The sequence below is a fragment of the Rhagoletis pomonella genome, unplaced genomic scaffold, assembly GCF_013731165.1.
Source record: "Rhagoletis pomonella isolate Grant_MI unplaced genomic scaffold, Rhpom_1.0 Rhpom_scaffold_01192, whole genome shotgun sequence".
NCBI lineage: Eukaryota > Metazoa > Arthropoda > Insecta > Diptera > Tephritidae > Rhagoletis > Rhagoletis pomonella.
In genome coordinates, this window is record NW_023459746.1 from 22232 (window position 1) to 50001 (window position 27770).

The 27770-nt window shown below is 36.1% G+C and overlaps 2 protein-coding genes across 2 annotated transcripts; one reads left to right on the plus strand and one right to left on the minus strand.

Moving 5' to 3' along the window:
* Nucleotides 1-1158: 1158 nt before the first annotated feature.
* LOC118752058 lies at nucleotides 1159-6181 on the minus strand. Its single transcript, XM_036486908.1, has 4 exons — nucleotides 6094-6181; nucleotides 5396-5875; nucleotides 4191-4870; nucleotides 1159-3126 (listed from the first exon to the last, which is right to left on the minus strand). Exons 1-4 carry the CDS (start codon nucleotides 6179-6181, stop codon nucleotides 1159-1161), a joined length of 3216 nt encoding a protein of 1071 aa, XP_036342801.1.
* A 2007-nt stretch (nucleotides 6182-8188) lies between these two features.
* Nucleotides 8189-11696, plus strand: LOC118752056 (putative nuclease HARBI1). The gene is made up of 3 exons (XM_036486905.1): nucleotides 8189-10786; nucleotides 10883-11027; nucleotides 11090-11696. Exons 1-3 carry the CDS (start codon nucleotides 10613-10615, stop codon nucleotides 11467-11469), a joined length of 699 nt encoding a protein of 232 aa, XP_036342798.1. The 5' UTR covers nucleotides 8189-10612; the 3' UTR covers nucleotides 11470-11696.
* Nucleotides 11697-27770: the final 16074 nt, after the last annotated feature.

Consider the following 27770-nt stretch of genomic DNA (forward strand, 5'->3'; position numbering starts at 1 on the left):
CCAAGTTGACTTGGGCTGCGTTAGCAACCGTGGTCCATTCCACCAGAGTTCCAAATCTTTCAACTGTGTTGGTGATAAACCGCGCGTGGCGCAATCACCAGGGTTTTCTTAAGTGCCAACATGCCTCCATTGACTAGGTGTACTGTGCGACAATATTTTGCTTATACGATTTGCTACATATAGTTTCCATCTGTTGAGATCACCGTAAATCCAATAAAGGACAATTGTTGCGTCTGACCAGAAGTAGACTGGCAGTTTTCCATACACTGGCTTGAGGGTATTCTGAACCCAATTGGAGAGACCCAATGCCAGCACAGCGCCGCATAACTCCACTCGAGGGATTGTAAGTGAGCCGATAGGCGTGACCCTGCTTTTAGCGGCGACTAGGTATGTGTAAATGTCCTTCTTGCTGTAGTGCAAGCGTAAATATACCGCTGCAGCATATGCCGAGGAGGAGCCATCACAGAATGCATGTAGTTCTACCGACTGAAGTTGTTGTTGCGTCGAGTAATGTAACCAGCGTGGAACAGAGATCGCCTTTACCTGTGGCAATTCAGTAACAAACCTTTGCCAGTTCGCATTGATAGTCGGAGGCAATTCTTCATCCGAACCTAGAGCTACATAATGATCATCATCACGTTTAATTTTCGTTGCCCAAATCTCCTTTAGGATTACCTTCGCTGCTACAGTAATCGGGGTAAGAAATCCGAGGGGATCGAACAAACGGGCAATGGTTGACAGAACCGATCATTTTGTTACGCTGGAGTTGATAGCAAATTTGACTGAGAAAGTGAAAGAGTCGAGATTCGGCTGCCAATGCAGGCTAAGCATTTTGATCGTCTCGTTAGTGTTGAGTTGTTGTGCTGGATCATACGATTGATGCTCGTATGGAATAGGGTGCAAAAATTCAGGAGTGTTACTGGACCATTTTCTGAGTTCCATGCCAGCTGACTTTAACGCCGCTATCAGTTGATCACGCAACAGTGTTGCATTAGCAATTGAATCACTTCCGCTTAGTACATCGTCAACGTACATCTCGTGAAGCAAAATATTCTCAGCGAGGGGGAATCGGTGTTTTTCATCGTGCGCGAGCTGATGAAGAACTCTAATTGCAGTGTACGGCGCGGACGCTGTTCCAAAGGTCTCCGTCGTGAGGCACTATTCGTAAACATGTCCATCTTTGTTGCGCCACAATATGCGTTGATAATTTGAATCCTCTAGGTTCATGTCGATACATCGATACATTTTTTGTATATCGGCCAAGAAGACGTATCTATGCAGTCGCCACTTCAGGATGACAGCCGAAAGGTCGTTTTGTAATGGTGGGCCAATGCATAGTAAATCATTCAATGAACGTCCATTTGACGTTTTCGAGGACGCATCGTAGACAATTCGTAGTTTGGTAGTGACACTCGTTTCTTTCACCACAGCGTGATGCGGCAGTACACAGGATGTTACGGTTAGCTGGTTACATTTGGTAGTTGAGCAGTGCAGTTCCTCCATTGTCCTAGCTGGGCGAATTTGGTTCAGGCGAAAATAGTCCTCAATTCCATCCTCATATTGCTCACGGAGATCGGCATTACGCTGGAGTCGACGTTCTAGCTCATGAAATCTGTTCAGTGCAATTTGTTTCGACTTGCCTATAGTTTGGTTAGGATCATATAATGACTTCAGAGGCAAACGAACCAGATATTTACCATTTGCTTGTCGAGTATAAGTGCTATGGAAAAAATCTTCGCACCACTGGTCTTGAGCGGACATTGGTACAGAAGTGGGCACATGCTCGTTCTCAAAGAATTTTCGCACAAGCCCTTCAAGCTCAAGGTTGCTGTGGTGGCAGCGAATAGTGACAGTAGAAGGCGTGTCAGAATTTATTCGTCCCGACAGGATCCATCCCAAATGAGTTTTTTGGGCAATAGGTTGGTTAACATGGCCAATGCGGGTTTCCGGCTCCAATATTTGGGCGATCATGTCTGCGCCGATAATGAGGTCAATTCTTTTCGGCTGGTAGTATTTGGGATCGGCGAGAGCGAGTCCTCGTAGATGTGCCATATCTTGTGGCACAATTTCCTGGCTGGGCAGTGGTGCTGTGAGTTGCTTCAGAACATAAGCAGACTCAATATGAGCGGCGAAGCATGAACGAAGAGTGCAGCTAACCAATGATCGTGATTGGCTAAATAGGTTTGGGCCTACTCCGCATATATCTGCAGCTGTAGGATGACGCTGCAGGCCTAATTGCTGAACAGCATTTTCTGTAATAAGCGTTCCTTCGGATCCTTGATCGATCAAAGCGTGTACTATCGCCGATCGATTCGTGATTTCGTTGCACAGCCCTACTGACGCCGTGGCAAGAAGTATGTGTCTCGGCCCTTGTACGGGGATCCTATCGACACCCAATTGTGTTGGATTTGCCGCTAGCGTAGAATGAGCGCGAGTGAAGCGCCTTGCCTCTAAAACTGCTGTCGAAAGAGAAGGTGTGTTTGAAGAAATTGGAACTGATTGTTCTTGTGGAGGTGCTGAAACGTTGCTGAAATTGGATAAAACGCGTGGAGTTGATGGCGGAAGAGCGTTATTTGCAGGAGTAGTCTTTGTAGCGAATGGAAAATGCAGTAAAGTGTGGTGACGTTGGCCACACTGGAGGCAATTTTTGATGCTAGTGCACTTAGAAAGTGCATGAGCCTTACTTAAGCAATTGAGACACAGCTTTGCCTTATCAACGATTGCCTTCCTCTCATAGCAATCTTTTGAGAGAAAGGTTGGACAGCGGCGTATAATATGTGCTTGACCACATAAAGCGCATGATTCAACTTGAGCTGTGTTGACGTTTGGAGCAGCGTGAAAACTTTTAGCATTAACCATCGATCTCTGAATGGGTTTTGAGTTGTTATAATTGAAAGGGGTTTGATGTTTTGTATCCTTTGGAGATTTAACTGCAGATGAAGCAGTAAAGGTCATGCTGCGATTTTCGATTGCATCGATTTCTAAAATACGAGTATTTAAAAACGCTTCCAGCTCACCGAATGTTGGTATATCGGTTTTACTTCCAAGATGTCGCTCCCATGCGGTATGCGTGTCGGTTGGCAGCTTGGTCGCAAGATAATGAGAAACCCAGTGGTCACATCCACGCTAATGAGTGGATGTAGAATTGTTCACATTTTTCTTTGATTTTTGGGTATTTGTAAACTGTTACAAAGTTTTGTTTGAATTTAACAATTTTAATTTCTGCATATTCTAAAATATTTATGGTTAAAACATTTGTTTTTTCTTTCGCAATGATTTCTGTGATTTCTTCTAAGTCTAATGAAGTTGACAGGAAGTTGTTATTTTTTGCTAAATTAATTGTAGTTAGGAGAGTATTTAGTTCATTGTAGACTTCTGTGAGTATTAATTTTTCAGAGAAATCCTTGGGGTTTAATTTCTTTAACATTTTTTCGAAATTACTATTTATTATTTTTTGTTTATTATGTCCCTCAATTAATTGATTGATTCTTATCTGTATCTCTACTTCATCATCGTGGTCTGGTGTGCCCGTTATCCATTTTAATATTGTCCCTAATGCGTTTAATCCTCTTCTAAATCTATTAACTGGATTTATCTGTTTCATTAATATTTCAATTTTTTGGTGTAATATTTTCATTTCAGGATTTGAATCTAAATTATATTTTGAGTTTAATATATTTTGGTATGGTGTTAATATTCTAGTTAAATTTGTAATATGATATAAATAATCGTAGCTATCAAATATAAAAGCTGGATTCGTTTCAATTAATATATAATCTTTTCTTTCAGGTTTGTAATATTTGTGTCTGAACTAATTCTGTTTATGCACAGCAAGATTATTATTATTATGAGTATCATTTCTAGTTCGTACGGATGTTATCTTTGTGTATTATTCTATTATCAGTTGTTGTGACTGTTCTACCGTTATCCTGTTCAATTATTTTTTTCATGAATCTATCGTGTTTTTTATTTCTTCGGCTTCTCTTAACGTAAATAATATCTCCTTTCTTGTAAGTAGTTTGTTTGTTCGGTGCCTTCTGTTGGGTGATATCTCTTTCTTGATTATGTTGAATTCTATTTCTGATGACTTTATAGTCGTATCCTCCTCTGTTGAAAAACACGTCCTCGGGTTTATGTCCTATGACCGAGTGAATGGTTTTATTGTACTGTCGTACTGCTTCGAATATTACCTCTTCGTGTTTGCCTTTGGTTTCCTTTACTAGTAAGTTAGTTAGCTCCACTATTGTGCTGTGCGTCCGCTCTACTTGACCGTTCGTTGTCGAATGTAGTGGTGGCACTGCTGTGTGCTGTATATGTAGTCGATCGTATACAGATTTTGCTACTACATTAACGTATGTCGGGTCGTTATCGGTTGTTAGGTTCGTTGCGTATGGGAATATTTGTGATAGTATTTCATTCAAATATATAAATGTGTTTTTCCTATCTGGTATTTTTCTTATATAGCAGAATTTTGAGTATCTGTCTACTGTAGTTATATATATTTGGTTGTCCATAAAAAATTTATCCATGTGTAAATGTGTACCTACTTCATTTGGTATTGGGGTTTTTCCGTAAAGTAATTTATTCGGTCGTCTGTCGTATTTACATTTTTTACATATCTCACATATTTGTGCTGCCTTCTTTGCCATATCTTGCATGTTAGGCCAGTAATAGCTCTCAGAGAGTTCTTTTATCTTATTTCTATAATTTGTATGTGCTCTTCTGTGTATTTGTTCAACTATTTCATTCTGTTCATTTTCGTCAGTGATGTCTCTGACTAATGCATTTGCTATTACAAAATTAGTTGTTGGGAAAGTTTGTACTAGTGTGGCTTTTATTTGATATAGAATTTCTTCTGTTATCAATTGTTCTATAGGGGTGAAGTATATGGTATGTCTAAATTTTCCGAATATATTTTTACTTTCTATTCTTACTAATCCATTGTTAGTTTGGATAATTATTTGATTATTAAAATGGTTTAAGCTAGTGCCTACCCTTCTTATGGTTTCAGTGGGTGAGCTGAGTTGAGAGTGCTGCGATTCTGAGTCGGTTAATTGATTAATTTGTTGCCGACTTAGTGCGTCTGCAACTATGTTTTGAGAACCTGGTTTGTATACCAATTTGGCACCGTATTCTTCTATTTGGTTTTTCCACCTTTTTAGTTTATTATTAGGGTTCTTCCCTGAAATAGAGTAGGTTAAGGACTGATGATCCGTGTAGATTGTAAGGTCTGATCGTCCATATAAATAGTTCCTGAGTTTTTGTAGTGCCCAAATTATGGCTAATAACTCTTTTTCGTTCGTGCTATATTTTTGTTCCGTCTCGCTTAGTGTTCTGGATATAAAACAAATGGGATTTCTACCTTGGGATAACACAGCTCCTATGGCAAAATTACTTGCGTCCGTGGTTAAGTCAAAGGGTTTATTGAAATCGGGTTGAAAGAGTTCGACTTGTGCTTGTAATTCCTTTTTTAATATATTCATCGCTTTTATGGCTTCCTCATCTAATTTTATTTGCATTCTTTCACTTTGATTTTTCTTTACGAGACCATTTTTTCCTCTTAAAAACAATGTTAGGGGTTTAGTAATCTTGGCGTAGTCTTTGATGAATTTTCTATAATATCCTGCTAGTCCTAAAAATGATCTTAATTCTTTCAAATTCATAGGCACCGGGTAATATTTTATGGTCTCAGTTTTTTGTGGGTCTACGGTTATTCTGTTATGTTTAATAATATGTCCCAAATATTCAGTGCTGTCCTTGAAAAAACTAGATTTTTCGTATGAAATCTTCATATTTGCTTGACGCAGTGCATTTATAACAATTCTTATGTGTTCCATATGTTCATCGTGTGAGGATGAATATATTAACACATCGTCTATATATACACGCACAAATTTTCCTATGTAATTCCTTAATATGTCATCTACGCATCTTTGAAATATTGAAGGTGCGTTCTTTAGTCCAAACGGCAGCCTTAAGAATTCATATTTTGCTCCGCTTATGCTAAAGGCTGTCTTTTCGGTGTCTGACTCCTTGATTTTTATCTGATGGAAACCTGCTTCCAAATCTAGGGTTGTAAAACAGTTGCTTTACCTAAATTCTGTATTGTCATGTTGACATCGGGTATGGGATATCTATCGGTAATGGTTTCGCTATTCAATTTCTGGAAGTCTATGACCATTCTTCTCTTAGGGTTTCCTAACTCCTCAGTTCCTTTCTTTGGTACTGTCCATACGGGTGAGTTATAGGGACTTTTACTGGGTTTAATTATATTATTCTCTAGCATTTTATTTATTTCTTTATTTATAAAATTATTGTCTGAAAAGGGGTAAGGGTACTGTTTCGTCCATATTGGCTCTTCAGTAAATGGTAAAATAGGATTTGTTTCCTCATTAATTCTCATAATTTCTTCAAATTCTTTTTTATATTTGCTCTCATCTATTGTGAAATTTACTTGACTGACATCCATTTCTTTTTTCTTCTGTTCTGTTCTCCTGACATACATCATTTTATATTCGAACAGATCTATCTTAGCTTTCATTTCTCTCAAGGATTGTTCTCCTAATATCATATCAAATTCTTTGAATTCTTCGATTTCAAAAAATATTAATTCTTGTCCTAGCATTTTAATCTTCTTGGCTGAGTTTATTGTGTTTGAACCATTCAGAGTTCTACTAACAAATTGTTTAACTGGGAAGGTCTTTCCATTTGGAATATTTTTCCTAATATAATTTAATGTCGAACCTGTGTCTATTAAAACTAATAGTTTTTTGTTATCATGTAAAATAATCTGAAGACACGGCAGATTATTTACTCGTCTAAAAAATTAGCTCTATTTTCAAATTCGCTTTCATCTATATTTACCCTTAATGACTGATCACTATTATTATCCGTTATTTGGTTGATCCTTTGTAGTTTTTGTGGTGCTATATTATATCTGGATGACGTTGGTTGGTGGTTTCGTTTAAATGGTTCTCCTCTATTGGGATTGAAAGGTGCGTATCCTGCTCTTTGTCGTTCATAGTTGTTTCTGAAGGGATTCTGTTGATACGATTGCTGTTGTTGATGCTGATTATTCGTGGGATGCCGGAATCGTCCTATTGATGTATCCACGTCCATTGGTGTCGGGTTTGATCTTTCCATGTGGGGAATAGGTTGAACTCCTGGTTGATACTTCCGTTCGTTTTGTGGGTGTTTGGGGTAGTTATAAGCTTCTCGTCGTATCGGATTGTTCTGGCTTTTATAACGAATCTCCGTGGCAATTGCGTATGCACTTTCTAAATCTCTTGGTTTTGCTGCATATAATGTGTGTTGAGTAAATTCATCATTTATGCCATTGCGGAAGCAATCTATGGCCATTTCTTTTGTGACCTGCTGTAGAGAGTGAGTATTCCCTGGGTAATCAATTTCGCATTTAGTCATTGCTAAATTAAAGATTTGACAGATCTTGCTGTGGAATTCGGATAGCGTCTGTCTTCCTTGTATTTGTCTTTTCATTTTCTCTATGAGGGCGTTATAGCTTCTAGTATCGGCGTAGCTGTAATCTAGGCGATTGAGTATTGCTTGTAAGTGAAATACTGTGCCATGATTCTGTAGAAGAGTTGCTGGTTCTCCTTCGATCTTCGTGTGACGTATTATAAATAATGCATCGTAATATGGTTTGGTATCTCGAAAGGCTTCTATGGGACTCATTGCTGATATGATGGTTGCCCTCCATGTCCTGTATTTGGATGTGTCTCCGTTGAACACTGGTAGCCGTTCGAATAGTCTCAAATTTATTTCATTTGCATTGTTTATCCTGGGACTTATCGGTTGGAATTCTTCGATTTCAGGTACTTGCGCTTGCTGCAGCTGGGCTAATTGTGCTTCTACAGCGGCATAAGCTTGTTCCAAGGTTACTACCCTTGCTTCCATAATGATTCCTCTGTCTTGATCAAACACTTGTAATCCCTTTTTTCGGAAGCGGTCCAGTTTAATTTTTGGTTCTCCTTGTCCTCTTTTTCAGGACGTGTGGAATTTGATTTTTTAGGAGTTCCTTTTATTATTCACTTATTGAGCCCCCAGTTAAATTCATACTCTCGATGTACATAAATAAATATAATTTTATTGGTACCAAGATGTACTTAAATCAATTCTAACCTGAAGTTCATATGCTTCAGTATAATAGAAGACCAACCTATTTCTATGCTTAATCCTCTATTTATAGGCTCTGGTTTCTTTTGTTTATTGGTTGCTGATAATCTTCAATAGGAATGTTTTGGTTGCTGATAATCTTCAATAGGAATGTTTTGGTTGCAAATAATGTTCAATCTTTTATTTGCTGACAATGTTTTGGCTGCTGATAATCTTCAATAGGAATGTTTTGGTTGCTTATAATGTTCAATAGGAATCTTTTATGTAAACTACTGATTCTGTATCATACATTGGATGATGTGATCGGTACAGTAGTGTATTTTCTGTTACACTAACTTGCGTTTTCTGCGGGATATTGATAATCCCCTAGATCTCCCACCTTCAGAGTTCCGGTAGCTTTACCGTGTGCGTCCAGGCATGGTGGCGGACGTGGTTGAATGGCTGGAAACCTTTTAAAAGGTTCAAGAATTAACCCTCAAACCGGCAACTTTGAAATAGTGATCAAAAATGGTTGGGAATTTTTTTCTGGCATAACTTGGGCATGATAAACTCAATGTCGTCATCTATATGCCATTTTGTCGCTTCGTTTGACTTCCAGGTGAGATAAACGAAACAGTGCCTCCAGGCACTCATATCGGTTAAAGCAAAAAATGTGAACAGATAGGAATTTTATTAAGTACCAACGGTTTTATTCCAAAAAGTTTAGCAGTGCAATGGAATCTAGAAAAATGTGTTACTTTTTTGAGTGCTATTCCAAAAAGCAATTTTTTGCCGCAGATCAAATAAATATAAATTGCATACTTCGCAAATACATTGAGTTTGCGACTTTTTACAAAATTTTCACCATTTTTTGCCACTTTCTCGAGCCATTTAGGAAGTTGATTGTTACCATTGAAACGAACGTCATCAACATGATATACAGATTTTCTGCCAACACTCAGAGCAGCAGGTTGCAATTCATCTTGTGGTGTAGAAGGTTGACTTGTTGAAGATGGGCCACCAACCGAACGCGTTTGAGTGTAGCTCACAAGACCAGCAGCGATCTGTTCTCGGAATTCAGGTATCAATGAAATGATAAAAACGGCGATCATTGCGTCCATCCCCATCTCGGAACGACGGGAATCTTTTTATGACTTCAAACCGTTTCAATGGCGAAATGCGAATGTGTTCGAATGCATTCTTCATTAACTAGCTCTCTAAATTCGGGGAGCGATAAACCGACATGTATAAATAAATGCCGATGAACTGGCAAATATCATCGGCATTCACATTGAATCTCAAGTTTATATCCTGATTAAGTTAGAGCATACCGGTTCGTCTCTTAAACAATCATTTCAATTATTACTTTAGGGAAAAAATATAGAAATAACTGAGCCGGTCTTGAGAGCGCTTTTGTGTGCTCAGGTAAGCCACGAAATGCCACCTCATTTATATGAAGTTTAAGGTTTGTTTTTCGCCAGATGACTTTGCTGAGTTCAGCAGAATCTCTGTTTATTGATTCAATGTCTGCAATAAAATATCCGTACGATCAGTACGTAAAATCAATTTTCCAAAGATGTGAGAGAAACTCTTACTTCTAATCAAACCACCATTGGTTGGTACAACTGCTGGACCGGTAGCTTCGGCTATAATACTAGTCTCCACAGAATCCATAAATTCAAGAAATTCTTCGGCTGATAACTTCGACAATTTCTCACGCGACATCATGGAACGATTTGCATATATTGTTAGACACTTTATGAAAAACAGGTGAAAAATTTATAAAAAGTATTTGCCTTACCAGTAAAAAGAACCATAACTAAAACGCAATAGAAAAATGCGACGCGTAAAAAAATTCGCGCCGAATATTCTTGTCATGCCTGCCTTGAGGCACACTTAGATTTTTTGCTATAGAACATAAAATCCAACTATTTTCAACACCGTAGATATAAAAACGTGAAGCTTATGACTAAGACTTTAAGGGAATAAAATTCTTGAGTTAAAATAACGTCTCCAAAATAAAAATTTTCGATGCTGAAAATCAGAGATTTTTTAATACGAAAACACGACCTTCTCCTCCACCTGTTCCCAAAAACGGGATTACAAGGACAAACGGCCCGTCGGATTACATTCTAATTTGAGAAAGAAATGCGTTGAACTCATTTGCGTAATGAAAAATTACATCTTCATATGCAAAAGGTGATTTTTGTGATCCTTGCCCTGAGGCACTCTTACCGGTTAGAGGGTTAAAGCGATATCGGCTGAAAAACAGGTAAAGCATTAAATATTTACTTTTAATAAAGTTTTACATGTGTCAATAAATTTACTTTTGTTTTGAAAGGTTCTTTGCGCTTTGCGATTCTACGCCACGGGATGTTATCAACGGCCTGTAGGGGAACAATTGGGAATTTCACTAACTCAGTAATCTACCAGCCGCTGCATACACAAGGTAACCGAACCCATCAATAGCCGCTTTTTCTTGTCGGAAGTGAAGTTCCCCATGACCCAAATAGAAAGTCAAGCTGCCAAGGAAGCGTTTTCCTTAGCTCCTGCGCCTTTCGTCGGAGGAACCATCGGGGCGATCGACTGCACCCACATATCCATTTTGGGTCCTAAAGATAATGAGGAAGCATACGTCAATCATCATGGATATCAATCCATAAATGTGCAAATGGTAAGCAAAGCATTTGAAATGTAGTATAGTGTTAGTTGTTTATTGTATTTGCTATAGATATGTGACCCAAATCTTAAAATCCTTAACTCTCTATAGATATGTGACCCAAATCTTAAAATCCTTAACGTGAATGCCAGGTATCCGGGAGCCCGACATAACTCCTATATTTGGAGCTCTTCCGCTGTGCGACAAGTCATGCAGCGAGCTTTTGAAAATGGAAACCGCAATATATTTTTAATTGGTATTTATTTTTGTTAATTTATAAATTATTTAAAATATAATACTAAAAGAAGTTTCTTTAAGGGTGTTCTGGATACCCATTAGAGCCACGGCTCATGACTCCTTTACCCAACCAGCCAGAAGGGTCACCAAAATTTCGGCACAATGAAGCGCTCTGCAAGGCACGGAACCCGATTGAGAGACTCTTTGGCGTCCTAAAAGGAACTTGGCGATGCTTATCACAACAAAGGATTCTGTTATATGACCCCGCTTTCGCTGGTAAAGTCGTTAACGCGTGTGCAGCCCTTCACAACATTCGTTTGAGTGAGCGGTCAATTAGCGATCCTATTGAAAATTTTTCAACAGATTTTGAGAATTCGGACAGAATTTTCGAAAGCCCAAATGCATCATGTTCCACTGCAAAACGTGTACAAGAAAGATTGATGACAAACTTCTTTTCCTAAAATTTGTATGATTACACTTCTAAGAGTTCAAAAAATTAAAGCTTAGAATCCAATATTTATAAGTACATACTTTATTAAAAATGTAAATATCACACGCTATTTTTGCTTAATCGTATATTAACATTAATCACACTAGATCATAAGCTTTTAAAGAAGGTATAACCTCTATTCTGCTCATTTCTTATGTTAAATTTTCCCCTCAATCCAAATATGCAGTCAGGGATTTAGAAAGCAAATCCGTTTTCAAGGTATATGTATATAAATTTCGGTTTTTTGAGAACTGAAAAAAGTTCACTCACTTATATACTTTTATACTAGTAAAGCTTTTACATTTGCTATCATTGGGTAGGTTCAGAAGACGCAGCAGTTGAGCGCAACCGTTTCTAAAAAAATCAGTGATCGTTATGCGTCTTCTGAACGGCTTGATGCATTAACTGTCAAATTCAACTCTCAAAGGTACACAGCAACATGTTGTCTCAAATGATCAGAAAAATATTACGAGCATCTAACACGCAACTGTTGAGTTGATCAGAAGTACACAACAACGCATTCAGAAGGTAAAATCGCAACAGTTACTGAGCTGTTGCGCCTTCTGAACGTGCCCATTTATTTCAACATTGTTGATTTATTGCATATGCATGTTAGCATAGATAGCAAATTTAACAAGCTTCACTAGTATAAAAATAAATTTAAATTCAGTGAGTTAACTTGTTTCAGTTCTCAAAAAGCCGAAATTTGTATATACCTTGTGAACGGATTTACTTTCTAAATCTCTGACTGCATATTTGTATTCAGGGACAAATTTTACATAAAAAAAGATGGTAAAATGCCACAGGTCAGATTTCTTGTAAACTAATGTTATTATCAATTAAAGGAAAACTTTTTAATGATTTTTTAAAATAAAAAGGAAAATGAAAACTCAAGCAAAAATGTATTAATCCATTAAAAAACATAAGTATATAAGTTAAATAAACGCAATTACAATATTCATATGTATTCAATCATTTAAGTTAGTGACATTTTGACCATTTTGTGTATACAGTCTGAAATGTGGGCTTATGTGCTGCTTGTGATATCATGAGCTAGACTTTTAAAAAAATTAGTTTATCCTCGGCCACAGCGGCTGTATATGTATGTATGTATGTATAGCGAGAGCTTATATTCAATACCCTCTATCAGCATTTTTCACAAGAAGAAGTTTCTGATTTCAAAGCTGATCTGGGACTTAACTCTCATATCCGAATTAATTTAACTTTGCAATTCAATTGTAAATTCATCTGACAAGCGATATACAAGGTCAGTATTTTTATAACAGAATATCATTTTTGTAAAAATTTCAAATAGAAGGTATTGACTATAAGCCATCGATATTCAGTTTTGCTCACGTAAATAGCACAATTTTATTTTTTACCATATTCACAATGTTTTACTTGATACATTTTTTTTTGGGAATTTTATATAAAAATAAAGTAGATTCCATAACATAAATCATATCGAGCCCTAACCGCCAAAATAACGTAAGCGACATTTTTTTCAAAATTTTATTTTTGATGCAGAAATATTCCTAGGGCATCTAAAATGTATTTCTGCATCAAAAATAATATGTTGAAAAAAATGGCGCTTTCGTTATTTTGGCGGTTAGGGCTCGATATAAGTCAAAGTTTAAAACTTAGTGCACAGTTCAAAAAAATTTAACAAAAAACAAACATTTTATCAAAATTTTCAACTTTCTTCCAGAACCTTAGAAATTTACTGGGTATGCAGTTTTGTTGCTTATTCAATTTTAGGACAATAATGTGCAGGTTTGAGAATCTGAAAAATCCGGTTGAATTTTGAGAATTTTTTTGTCGGGTGTTGCGCATTTTCTTCCGTATAAAAATATATTTTTTCATGCGTTGTATGGAAGAAAATGCGTAACTCCCGACAAAAAAATTCTCAAAATTCAACGGGATTTTTCAGATTTTCAAACCTGCACATTATTGTCCTAAATTTGAATAGGCAATAAGACTGCATACCCAGTAAGTTTCTAAAGTTCTGAAAAAAGTTGAAAATTTTGATAAATTTTTTGTTTTTTTAACAATTTTTAATGAGCTTGAGGCCGTTTTTAATGAAAAACTTATTGTGGAAAGCAACAACAATGTGAAAACCGACGATCCCACTGACTCAGCCAGTTGCCTATGCACTGTGCTAAGTTCGCCTTGTACATTATCGTTGCCTTTTTCCCACTTTTTCATTTTGTTATGCCAACACAATCAAGCGCAGCTATTCCGCTGCAATTCATTTGATCATGTGGTTGTTGGTTTTGTTGGTTTTTGCTAATAATTCTATTTTTAGAATGTTTAAATTTTTGGGTGTGCTCGTCCTTAAGTTATTTGTTTTTGTTATTTTATGGCCTTATAACAATTATATACAACAAATTTTAATGAGCTTGATGCCAATAACAATGTGAAAACCGACGATCCCACCGACTCAGCCAGTTGCCTATGCACTGTGCTAAGTTCGCCTTGTATATTATCGTTGCTTTTTCCCACTTTTTCATTTTGTTATGCCAACACACAAAGTTAAACATTCTAAAAATAGACACCTAAAAGCTAAACATTCTAAAAATAGAACTATTAGCAAAAACCAACAACCACATGATCAAGTGAATTGCAGCGGAATAGCTGCGCTTGATTGTGTTGGCACAACAAAATGAAAAAGTGGGAAAAAAGCAACGATAATGTACAAGGCGAACTTAGCATAGTGCATAGGCAACTGGCTGAGTCAGTGGGATCGTCGGTTTTCACATTATTGTTGCTTTCCACAATAAGTTTTTCATTAAAAACGGCCTCAAGCTCATTAAAAATTGTTGAATATAATTGTTATAAGGCCATAAAATAACAAAAACGTTTTTGTTTTTTGTTAAATTTTTCTGAACTGTGCACAAAGTTTTAAACTTAACTATAAATTAGATTAGTTTTAGATTTAACTATAAATATTTATACCCGAGCGCACTTGTGCACAAGGGTATATTAATTTTGTTCACATAACGGTTGTTTGTAACACCCAAAACGAATCGAGATAGATATAGACAAATGTATACATAAATGCTCAGAATGAATAGAGAAGTCGATTAAGCCATGTCTGTCTGTCCGTCCGTCTGTCCGTCTGTCCGTTCGTCCGTGTACACGATAACTCGAGCAAAAATATCTTAACGAAATTTGGTATGTAGGTTTCCGTTAATCCAAGGTAGGTTGCTGTTGAAAATGGGCGAAATCGGACAGTAACCACGCCCACTTCCCATATAACGGTAATTTCCAGAAACACGAAAACTGCGTTATTTTAGTAACTACTGAAGATAATTCACTGGAAATTGAAATTTACAACAATTTTCAGACGAAAAATAAGAATATTATAAATTTTTGGAAAATGGGCATAGCCACGCCCACTTATGGTAACATGTGTATATCTTGGTAACCGCTGTACCAATTTCTTCCAAAAATCGGACAATAACCCCGCCCACATCCCATATAACGGTAGTTTTCAGAAATACGGAAACTGCGATATTTTAGTAACTACTGAAGATAATTCACTCAAAATTAGTATTTACAATAAATTTCAGACGAAAAATAAGAATATTATAAATTTTTAGAAAAGGGGCGTAGCCACGCCCACTTATGGTTACATGTGCATATCTTGGTAACCGCAGCACCAATTTCTTCCAAACTTGGCGCAGTTGTTGGCCTGGGTACAGCATACTAAATGGCCGAAAATTTAAAAAATCGGACAATAACCACGCCCACATCCCATATAACGGTAATTTAGATAAATATAAAATCTTCGATAAATCAGAAAATATTAAAGCTAATTTATACAAAATTGATGCTTGCAACAATTCTTTACCAAGAAATACGCTTATGGAAAAATTTTGGAAAATGGGCGTGGCACCGCCCACTTATGATCACATATATGTATATCGGTAACCGTTATACGATTTGTACCAAACTCGGTATTTTTATTGTCCTTGCCACATAAAAGCAAAACGTTGAAAATTATTGAAATCGGACTAAAATTACGGCCGCTTTTCATATAACGGCAAATTTCAGAAATGCTTGAAACTGGAATATTTCGAAATTTATGGACGCTAATTTACTCAAAATTGATACACCCCGTCTTACCATCTAGCGGTAGCTTTCGGAAAGGTGGAAAAACATATATTTAATACTTGCGCCGGGTATTTAATGTTCGGCTCCGCCCGAACTTAGACTTTCTTACTTGTTACTTCTATTATTCTTGTCTTCTCTTTTTTTTTTTTAGTTTTTTTTTCAAGCCTATTTCCTAATTTAATTTATTTTTATCTACATGTGCATTTACATATATGTCTAGCAAATGTATTTTTGTATGTACATTCCCCGTCGCATATATGTAATATATGTGCACATACGCACAAACGCACGTTCCAAAAGAATAACTTTTTTTTGTTGACGACCTTTTCCTAATGTCTATATGTATGTTTATGTGAATAATAGCAAAATAGTGATTTCTCACTTACCAGTGTGTGTATGTATGTATATATGTCCAACGATGCTAGCGCCAGCATGCAGACTACCTGGAATGTGAGGGGGAGAAAAAAAACAAACATATATGTACTGGAAAGGAGAGCAAATTAAAAGGAACAGGTGGTATCGTGGATTACTGAAGTGGGTACCTGTGCGTACTTATTTACTCTCCCTTTCAGTTTAGCATTTTTAACCGTCGCGGAATCAACTTAAAATCGTTTGTGCGTGTAACTGCTTATACAAGAACATACAAATGAAGTCGACAATTCTAGATGTATATAATTTCATATGCAAAATTCAACGTTATCAACTAAAAAAAGTGCGTAAATGAACAAAAAAAAAATAAAATTCACTAAGAAACGAAAAATTTACTGTCATTGTTTAACATAAGAGCATTAATGTTCAAAGTGAATGTAGTGTGTGAATTAAAGTATGATAAAGTAGTAGTTGAATAAAAGAATCAAAAATAAATGCTGAATAAAACAATGTGGTGTTATAAAATTAACCTTAAAACAACCGACAGAAAAAGCAGTGAACCAAGAGATATGGTGAAATCAAAAACACGAACTTAAAATTCAAAATAAACGCCGTGCACTTAATGTGAAAAAAAGCAGTTTAGCAAAAAAAAACGAAAGGGTGATAACTTAATATACCTAAACCCAGGTGTGGAAGTGGCTGGATGCTCAATGCGCTGGGGATGCTGGTTTTATTAGCTTTCGGGGATGTAGCGCAGATACTGGTGATAGATTGGTGAGTTGGCTTATTGCGGTAATGTGTTGTGATGAAGTGTAATGGTATGATGTGGTGACTGGATGTGCTTGCGGTCCTGCCTAGACTAGGACGGACGAAGTATCTGGATGCGCTCTGACGTGTAATCTTGCCCCCTTTTGATTGGGATTCGGGCACTTTGGCTGGATGATTTGGCTGTTGTTACCGGTGTATTTATGTGTGTGTGTGTGCTAAGCCTCCAAGTTGTAATTTTGGACGCTGGTGCTGGAGTGTGGACGTATGTGTGTGGGAATTATGGCCGTCCGCTCGAGTGTGGCTGGGTGTAGTCCTTCTCGTAGTGGCTTTGTCTCCGGTCATTGACGCGGGCGTATATTTCGCCGACGGGGCACTTAGCGTTACTTTTTATATCGTTAGCGCGACCCGGGTTCAGCAGAAATTTAGTACTTTGATATGGGAATGTCTGTTTGTTTTTTTTTTGTAACTTAACCTTTTACTTTTTATTTTTACGCCTCCGCGTTAGAGCAACTCCGGCTTTCAATATTGACTTGTTCAAAAAATCTCGCTTCAGGCTTCTGCTGGCTATTTAAACATTTTTCTCAGCCTTTGTTTTGTTACGGTGATTCTTCAGTTATCCTTTTGTTTACGCTCGCACACATCCACACGCGCCCAGTTCAGCCAATATCAAGATCGCTCCAGCCAAATCACGACATCGAACATGTTCTATTGCACCCGCTATTTTGACTTTGGACTTTCCATACGGTTATGAGTGGAAAGTTTTATTTTGTTTACATCGAAGTTCTTTTGTTGTCAATAGAATTTCACCGTAGCTCTTAAGGGGTGATTCGAAAAGAGTGCCTTTTTTGTTTTGCTTAGAATATATATATATATATAAACATATGTTCATACATATACCTATATAAATGTATTTACCGGCATATTTGTAAATATATATGCATTCATATTCGATCGGCTGCCGTTACAATGGATTCCGCGGAACTTTCCAAAATTATAAGAAAGCAACAGGAGGTAATCAATAAGCTACAGCAGAAGCAGGCACAGATGCAGCAACAACGAGAAGTGCCACAAAATTAGAAGCTTCACACCCAGTAGCCGCAACTGCTCGTTCTTAGAGACGATAAAACAATAAGTAACTTTCGTCAACTAAAGCCATTCGGCGGGTCGAAAGGTGACAACCTACTCGCCTTCTTCATCGTTGTTGCATAAATTGCAATCAAAGGGAAACTAAGCGGCAGAAAGGTGCGTCCAACAACTTGTATACCGTAGCAACAGGGCGGAGGTCAAGCAGCGTCTAAAGCAGGAAACCTTATGCACACGACAGCCGGTTCTACGTACTGGAATGATTCGGAACTTACCTGATCAAGGATTATCTAACCCAGTTTAGGTCTGCGAAATCCATCAAACGTTGTACAATTACACTGTGGAATAAATTCAGGTTAGCAAAAGTTAGGTCGATTATGAGAGTGAGGGGTGAAAATAAAGGCTAAATTAGAAGACCCGTATCGCGGCGTTTGTTTATGTTAGTTGGAATTTTTTTTAATCGACCTTCGAACTTTGCAGTCAAATGCCGATTTTCAGCATATTGTTTATATGGTTTTTTGGCTATAACTCGTCGACTAATTGATATTTTTTGAATCTGTTAAAGCCAAATTATTGCTAGAGACCTGCTACATAAATGGTGTGGAGACATATAGCAGAAGAATTACTCTTTCTTAAACACAATGTTCCAATTCCTTAATTTAAGTTCTAAAAACAAACATTATTAAAAATTACTAACTTTTCCACTTTTTATTTACCTAAATCAACTAATGTACTCACCAAAATAATTTCTTAAAAATATTTGACAACCGCATTCGTATCCGCGGATGTTAGCTTTTCAAAATGCGCATCCGCATTCGCATGCGCGGATGTCTAAAATTCCATATTCGCAACATCCCTACTCTATACAGCAAACCTTGTCTCAGTTTTTGTTTGACTCCAAGAATGAGAATTTATGCATAATTTGATCAGAGAAGCTGATTGCGCCCAAACTCGTCAAATGTATTAAATAAATTATTTTTAGAATTATTTTTTTAATTTCTATTATTCATCTAAAATTGGCTATTAACCAGCAAAAAACACGATTACACCAGAAACGAAAGTGGAAACGAGCTAAGCGATGGGAATCTCTTACCCTTTCGCTTAACGAAGGCATTATTTTAACAGGTCAACTTCGCTGCAAATTGAACAAAGCTAAAGATGATTTTTATGCCAGATAGGAATGTTAATCCCGGGATTCCGGGATCCCTGATCTCGACCTTTTTAAAATGCCGGGATTCGTGGCACATAATCCCGGGATTTTCGGGATTTGTAATTTGCACTGACGGCAATAATTGAAACTCTTTTTCTTGAATGGTATTGGCTATATTTCGTTTTTTATTTAATAGTTAATATTTTTTATGCATGTCTAGCTCATTATATATATAACACCACGCGATAGTAAATTTTGAAAACAAATATCAATATATATCGAAAGCATGGGCCAAATATAGTAAAATTGCGTCTTTAGTTTTTCACTCTGACGACACTAATTCAAAATTGATTTAACAAATTCAGAGAAATGTGCTTACAGAAAAAGTCTGGTTATAAAATTAAAGAGGAAATCCAGAATTGAAACGGATTCAAGTTCTTGGTGCAGAAGGACTGGTAAGTATCGAAAAAGCTCTTTTAAAATTTTATCCTTGAAATTGCGCAACATTTGTTTTTGAAAAAATTATATGTTAAGGACTTATATAAACTCGATAACAACCTCGAATTTCACCCTTCTAACTTTATAAGCTTAAAAAAGTACCTATTCGTCATTGTGAATCCAAAATTTTTTTTTTTAGATTCTAAAGAAATTTCCTCTTGTATTTGATGCCCATATTTTTATTCTACATTGCATTGAATTTTTTAAATAATTTTTGGAATTTATCATATCTTTGAAATTAAAAAGTACTTTAAAATAAATCCTGGCACCAGAGAGAAAAAATAAAAACGCCACTTTAAATAAAAAATTAGGTTTGGAACCCTTTTATTTATTATTTATTTTATGGTAAGAGAGCTTCTCAAACAATATAGAAGCAATTTTTTCGATTTAAGTTGTTGGAAAGTAATGAATATCCAAGTTCCGGGACTAGTCCCGGGATCCAGGGAATGTGATAACGACATCCCGAAAATCCCGGGATTGGAAAAGGCTGAAAAATTAACATCCCTAACGCAAGACAAATTTCCACAGAAAGTAACGATAGAAAAAGAATTTTTGGATATTCATTCTATTTTTCAGCTGACTACGAGCATTCTACCTTGCATTCCCCGAAATGAAGCCAAGAAGCGAATAAAAAAAATATTATAGGACATTCTACTTTGCACTCCCCGAAATGAAACAAAGAAGCGAAATAAATAAAATATTGTAGGACATTCTCCTTTGCATTACCGGCAATGCCTAAAAGAAACTTAAAAAATTTTTCATCAAAATTTCAAACTTTTTCAGAATTTTTAGAAAAATTTTCAGTATGCAGATTTGTAGCCCGTTTCAATTTTAGTATAATAAAGTGCAAGTTTCAAGTAGCTAAAAATTACCACTGATTTTTTTTTTATTTTTTTTTGTCGACAACAACCACGCTGTCAAGTTTAAATAGCGGCAAATAAGCTACACTTGATAGCAGTAAGTTGAATAAGGAAAATGAATTAGCGACACGAGTTTACGGGGTGTGCATAGCTCAGTGGTTAACGCTTCTGACTTTGTACATCAATGACGCGGGTTCGATCCCTGCTGAAGTCTAGAAAAGAGAAGTCTGATGAGGAGATGTGGTGATCTCCGAAATATCTGCTATAACTTCTACCGCTTAGACTTTGTTGCTTTTTCCATTTTTCCTAATAAACTAATCGTGGAATAAAGCTCAATAAAAAAAAACAGTGAAAACGATTTATGATGGAAAACATTTTGAATAATGTAAAAAAAACTAATTTACGAATACTTCTGTGAGTGACTGTATAATCAATATAATTGTTTGTTTGGTATGTGTTTTTAAAAGTGTGCCAGTTAAGCTTTGGTTTCCTTGAAAACCGGTGCCGTGAACGCTATTTTCAACGCTAATAGCGGTACCGCTTTTATGTAAAGCTAAATGAACGTAACGTAGCTTTGTGCTTTTATGTTGTATTCATTGCATTCATTGCTTTTCACAAAGTTTATCAGGACTTTTCATTATTCAAAATTGATAGAAATGTATATTTAATGCTTTTATTTATTATTTTGGTCAAAAGGATGGTAAAAAATTTTCTAATACACCGCTGCAAATATGACAAAACGTTGATAAATAGTTCTACACCGTCATAAATATTACGGTACTGTCAAATTACATTACGGTGTGGATTGCCGTCATCTTAGTTGACATCTGGTAATATTTACATGGCAACGTTTTTGGCAACGTAAAGTTACGACCGCTATTTTACGCTACCGCTTTCGAGGAAACCAAAGCTTTAGGCACATAGCGCCCGAAATTGACAGTCACCATATTGCGCCTGACAAAGAGTTATACTAAGAAAGGTAACATAACTATAATTACATTAAAATAGTAAAAATAATTTAAAACAAGATAACATTTTTTTTTGCTGGAAGTGGGAATCGAACCCAGGTCTTTACGGCAAGATAAGTCCCCAAAACTGTCGCGTGAATGGAAAGCTATGTTCTCTCTCATCTTAACAAAGAGCGGTTTCGGAATCGTTGGTTTGAATACCACTGGCAGAAAACATTGTTTTTAATACTTATTTAACTGTTATTTTTTTGTAATTATAGTTGCTGTTACCTTTTTAATTAAAATTAATCTCTAAAAAATTAGAGTCACTTGAAATTATTATGTGAAATACCATAAACAACAAAAAAGTAATAAAATAATGTTTATGATTAAAACAAAAATATAATTAGGAATCGCTTCGAGTGGCGATCGAACCTGACTGCTACTGAGTTTACAACTTTAAAAGCAAAAACAAACCTTAGCAAAACTTGAACCTTTTTTTAATATTAATTTAACAGAGTTGAAATAGTTATTAATAACGGGTGATTTTTTAAGAGCTTGATAACTTTTTTTTTAAAAAAAACGCATAAAATTTGCAAAATCTCATCGGTTCTTTATTTGAAACGTTAGATTGGTCCATGACATTTACTTTTTGAAGATAATTTCATTTAAATGTTGACCGCGGCTGCGTCTTAGGTGGTCCATTCGGAAAGTCCAATTTTGGGCAACTTTTTCGAGCATTTCGGCCGGAATAGCCCGAATTTCTTCGGAAATGTTGTCTTCCAAAGCTGGAATAGTTGCTGGCTTATTTCTGTAGACTTTAGACTTGACGTAGCCCCACAAAAAATAGTCTAAAGGCGTCAAATCGCATGATCTTGGTGGCCAACTTACCGGTCCATTTCTTGAGATGAATTGTTCTCCGAAGTTTTCCCTCAAAATGGCCATAGAATCGCGAGCTGTGTGGCATGTAGCGCCATCTTGTTGAAACCACATGTCAACCAAGTTCAGTTCTTCCATTTTTGGCAACAAAAAGTTTGTTAGCATCGAACGATAGCGATCGCCATTCACCGTAACGTTGCGTCCAACAGCATCTTTGAAAAAATACGGTCCAATGATTCCACCAGCGTACAAACCACACCAAACAGTGCATTTTTCGGGATGCATGGGCAGTTCTTGAACGGCTTCTGGTTGCTCTTCACTCCAAATGCGGCAATTTTGCTTATTTACGAAGCCATTCAACCAGAAATGAGCCTCATCGCTGAACAAAATTTGTCGATAAAAAAGCGGATTTTCTGCCAACTGATTTTGGTAATAAAATTCAATGATTTGCAAGCGTTGCTCGTTAGTAAGTCTATTCATGATGAAATGTCAAAGCATACTGAGCATCTTTCTCTTTGACACCATGTCTGAAATCCCACGTGATCTGTCAAATACTAATGCATGAAAATCCTAACCTCAAAAAAATCACCCGTTATAAAACCCAATTTTAATAGTTAAACCCTTTTTCTAACATCCTTATGAGTACCGGACATATGTATATGTAATACTCCTATATTGGCAGTAAGAGTTGGTACCGTCCGAAAACATTACAGTACAGATATATCAATAAACACGAACAATTACACGTACACATACGTTTATAAATAAAGATGTACATACACAAAACCGGCACACACTTACACAATACATACACAAAAATGGTACTAGACTGTATCGTTTTGATCTCGGAATGCTTACACATTGAGAAGTTAGCTTACTGCCAATATGAAAGTATTACACATGATAAAACTATTTATAAGGTACAATCGCTGAGAGCCAGCTTTAGAAATTTTGACATTTGCTAGCATTTTTGAAATGTTCTCTCGCCGTCATTTCATTTGTTTGTTTTTATTTTAACTCAAACCAAATAAATATACTTCTGTCGAGATAGGGGCTCGACCTTATTAAGCTGGCATTTCAGGGTACTATTTTATATATATATAAGGAAAATTTGAAAGTTAGGGGGGGAAGGGTCGAGCAACCCGGTGCCCCTACCTGGCTACGCCCATGTATATTTCTATCAATTTTGAATAACAAAGCGGAAAGTGCATGGACGGCCGAAGAGGATGAAGTCCTAATATACTTTGTGAAAAGCAATAAGTGCCTATAGAACATAAAAGCACACATCTACGTTAAACTGATGCCACATAAAGCTCTTGCTTCGCTTTACGTGACAGATTCGCTTTGACAGATAACATGAATTGTATGAAAATGCACAAAGCACGCCACATAGATCGTTGACGCTGCAGCGCGAAGCGAAAAGATGTCCAACTCCCATCTTTTTGCGCGCTTTGACAATCAACCGGTTTAATATTTATTTTGTTTTGTCCACATACATATAAAATCTACACTCACACATACACGTCGTTCGATCTAGAAATTCGACCATGTAAGGTACCTGTTACCACACGTCTCCAGTTTCCACTAAATGTGTCTTAACATCTGTCTAATTTCTGTTTTAACTTTGTCCCGTTTTGTCATGTGGGCCACTTGCTGTTTTAACATATCACTTTCAAAATGGCATCAGGCCAACCAGATGGATCTTTACCTGATGGAGCACTAAAATGAAAACTGAGTTGTCAAACTACAAAATGACAGTTGGGTGAGAAATTCGGCAAGACAGATATGGTTTAAAGTGGAAATTTGCGGGCTCCACACAGCTTTTTTAGCAGAATCTGTGGAAGGTGGAGACGTGGGGTTATACGCGAAAGGCTAAGCTAGAGTTTATCTTCCGAAGACCACAAATGGTGTAATTCATCTAAAGCAGTCATGCTCAGACTGTAAACCATGATAAAAACATTAGGAGGTAAAATCACTCTCTCAATTCGTCGGCCAAGCTTTTTTCTGACGTTTAGAAACATTTTAAAATCATATAAAATTTAAAATAAAAAAATGAAACAATTAACCAAAAATTTAACATTCAACAAAAGAACTAACCAAAGAACTAAGGATTAGATGGGATAGATGGGTTGTTTTATCACTCTTGCCAAAGAACAATCAGCTGTTCAGTACAAAATATAAGCAAACAAACAAATGCAACAACAATTTCAAGGAGAAAGCAATAGTGTCGCCACTGGTTTGGCTTATTTAAAAAAAAGTTGATCTGATACCCAATGAAAGTTAAATGGCATTTAAATAACAATCCAAAATTAAAATTAAGTGTCTAACACTTGATTAACTTCGCGTTTTATTTTCTTTGAAGACTTTATTTACTTTTTCTTGAAATTTTTCCTCGGTATATAGCTTTAGTTTTTCACTTGATAACACAGGTCCACAAAAAAAATAATGAAAGGTTCCTTTGACCAAACCTAGTTTGGTATATGTTTTTTGGGTTCGCTTAACACGAATCTGAAGTCCGTTTTGCTCCATCATGTCTAGATTTTTTTCTAACCTCAAAAAACATCTCGGATTTTACGTGACAGAGAAAAAGAGATTTTAAGAGACAGACGGACTTCAGATTCGTGTTCAGCGACCCCAAAAACATGTATTAGACTAGGTTTGGTCAAAGGAACCTTTCATCGATTTTTTTTGTGGACCTGTGTAATAAGAAATTCATTTCTCTATCACTTTTACGTATGTATCTATAACCGCGTCGATTTTATACTTTCGATAGCATATGTTTTGTCAACACTGGAACTTACATTTTTGTACATGTAACTTTAATTTTTGTACATGTAGCCCCTGGTAATGGCATTTTAATTATTAATTTAGCTAACAATTTGAATTGCAAACTACCTTACAGCTTTTTATTAAGGAGATTTTTGACAACTTCCTCTTCTGAGCGACCGAATTAAAGCGTACATGCATAGTTTCGGTTCGAAATCGAAATAACGACTTTTGCTAAAATTTCAAAATCAAAAGTTATCAAAACAAATTCTATAGGACTGAGAAATATTATTTTCTACTTTTTAGTCCATTTATAAAAGCGTTGTATATTAAAAAGTTTTTTTTTATATTATTTATTCTCTACTTTTTTGTCTTGTCTGTATAAAATTTTGCGATAGATATTAAAATAATTCAACGATATTAATAGAAAGGTGCACACACATGCATTTACATATGTATGTACATACAAACGAGCACCAATTAATTTTATTTAAAGAAATTGCGTGTCGTCTATTTCCGCTGTAGCGAACGTAGTACATAGGGCGACATCTAGATGTCATCTACCTCGCCCTATTCACTACAGATGTCGCCCTATGCACTAGACTTTTTATAGGAACTTTTAAAGAAATGGCGTGTCTATTTCCGCTGTAGCGGTCGTAGTACATAGGGCGACATCTAGATGTCATCTACCTCGCCCTATTCACTACAGATGTCGCCCTATGCACTAGACTTTTTTATAGGAACTTCGCAAAGCAAAGGTTTTATGGTGTCGGACACACAACATTGAAAGTGTACTATCGATATTGAGCAAGTATCGATACATAGGGTATAAAAATGAGTACTTTAATACTCGATACTTTATTTGGTGATTTTACTCGATACTTTGCATAGTACTCGTAGTATCGAATACTTTTTAAAAAACACACTTTTTAAATTTTTTCTTCCATTGCTTTCTTTGCTTATATGGATTACTATCATTCAATTTTGTCCATCACTTAAAATAAACTGAAATTGCGTGTAGTCTGTTGCATATCATAAGCCAAATAAGTTAAAGTTTAATGGCCATATTCATAAAAAATAGAGTAGGTTTAAAGAGCTTAATAAAATGACATTTTCATACATTTTACAGTTTATAAAACTTTTTTATTTTTTATGAATAAGGCCATAAAACTTTGCGCAAAGTTCGCGAAAATGCAGAATTTTTAGAAACTTTTTGGGTATGCAGTTTTGTAACCTATTCAAATTTACGTGTAGCCAAATTATTACTACTACCGTTGGCTTTTAATTCAAACTTGCACATTATTATACTAAAATTAAAAATGCATACCCAAAAAGTTTAAAAAAATGTCTTAATAAAAATTGAAATTCGTGAAAGTATATATATATATATATATATATATATATATATATATATATATATATTTGTGTGTATGTATGTACATTTAACATTAAAATTACTTCTAACGTGAAAGTAAGTTCTGCAATGAAATAAAAATCAAATATTTTACATTTATATTGTTTTATTTTCAGGAAATAACTAGATATACGATTGAAGAATAAAATATTTTAAGTATCCAAAAAAACGTATTTTAATGAGTCCGATACTGGGTAGTATCGATACTTTTTCCCTGATACTTTTAGGGTATCGATACCAACGGCTCGATGCCAGAATGAGTACTCAGTATCGATACCAAAGTCTGAAATTTCGAACCCTACACAACATTGAAAGTTTCTGGAGCCACAACATTGCAAGTTGATAAAAGCGTTGTAATAACAAAATACTGAAATTTTTCATATCGTCGATGTTTTTGCAAAACCGCCTATCTTACGGCACTCAAATTTTACAGGAGAGCGAAAATCCGGTTTTTCTTTGAAGGCATTTCCTTGAGGCGGTATTTTCTCTACCTATTATTTTACAAATCTGTTATTTTAATATCGATTTTACGATTTTGACGCATAAATCTCTATGACTGGAGTTCGGCGTGACCGAATCTCATTTTTGCCACAACGGTGATTTAGGCGGGTTTGCAGCTGGTCGATGGGCGGTTTTGCAAAAACATCGACGATATGCCTATTTTCGTTAGATAACCGAAATAATGCATATGGGAAAACGAAGTAATGCATACATGCACAGTTTCGGTTCAAGACCGAAATAATGCATATGGGAAAAACGAAGTAATGCATACATGCACAGTTTCGGTTGAAACCCGAAGTAGTGCATATGGAGAAAACGAAGTAATGCATACATGCACAGTTTCGGTTCAAAACCCAAATAATGCATATGGGAAAAACGAATTAATGCATACATGCACAGTTTCGTTTCAAACCCGAAATAATGCATATGTGAAAAACGAAGTAATGCATACATGTACAGTTTCGGTTTAAAACCGAAATAATGCATATGAGAAAAACCCGAAATTATGCATAAGCACACTTTCGCTTGAAAACCGAAATAATGCATATGAGAAAAACGAAGTAATGCATATATGCACAGTTTCGGTTTAAAACCGAAATAATGCATATATGCACAGTTTCGGTTCAAAACCGAAATAATGGATATGGGAAAAACGAAATAATGCATACATGCACAGTTTCGGTTGAAACCCGAAGTAGTGCATATGGAAAAAACGAAGTAATGCATACATGCACAGTTTCGGTTCAAAACCGAAATAATGCATATGGGAAAAACGAATTAATGCATACTTGCACAGTTTCGATTCAAAACCGAAATAATGCATATGTGAAAAACGAAGTAATGCATACATGCACAGTTTCGGTTTAAAACCGAAATGATGCATATGAGAAAAACCCGAAATTATGCATATGCACACTTTCG

Excerpts from the sequence above, each read along its gene's own strand:
- LOC118752058 (XM_036486908.1), bottom strand. The coding sequence starts at position 6,181 with ATGGTCATAGACTTCCAGAAATTGAATAGCGAAACCATTACCGATAGA. Across the intron at positions 5,876-6,093 it reads CATGACAATACAGAATTTAG|ACGATGTGTTAATATATTCA; the intron begins GTAAAGCAACTG and ends GTGTATATATAG. Across the intron at positions 4,871-5,395 it reads TGACTTAACCACGGACGCAA|AACAATTGATAACAGAAGAA; the intron begins GTAATTTTGCCA and ends TCACCCCTATAG.
- LOC118752056 (XM_036486905.1), top strand. The coding sequence starts at position 10,613 with ATGACCCAAATAGAAAGTCAAGCTGCCAAGGAAGCGTTTTCCTTAGCT. Across the intron at positions 10,787-10,882 it reads AATCCATAAATGTGCAAATG|ATATGTGACCCAAATCTTAA; the intron begins GTAAGCAAAGCA and ends AACTCTCTATAG. Across the intron at positions 11,028-11,089 it reads CCGCAATATATTTTTAATTG|GGTGTTCTGGATACCCATTA; the intron begins GTATTTATTTTT and ends AGTTTCTTTAAG.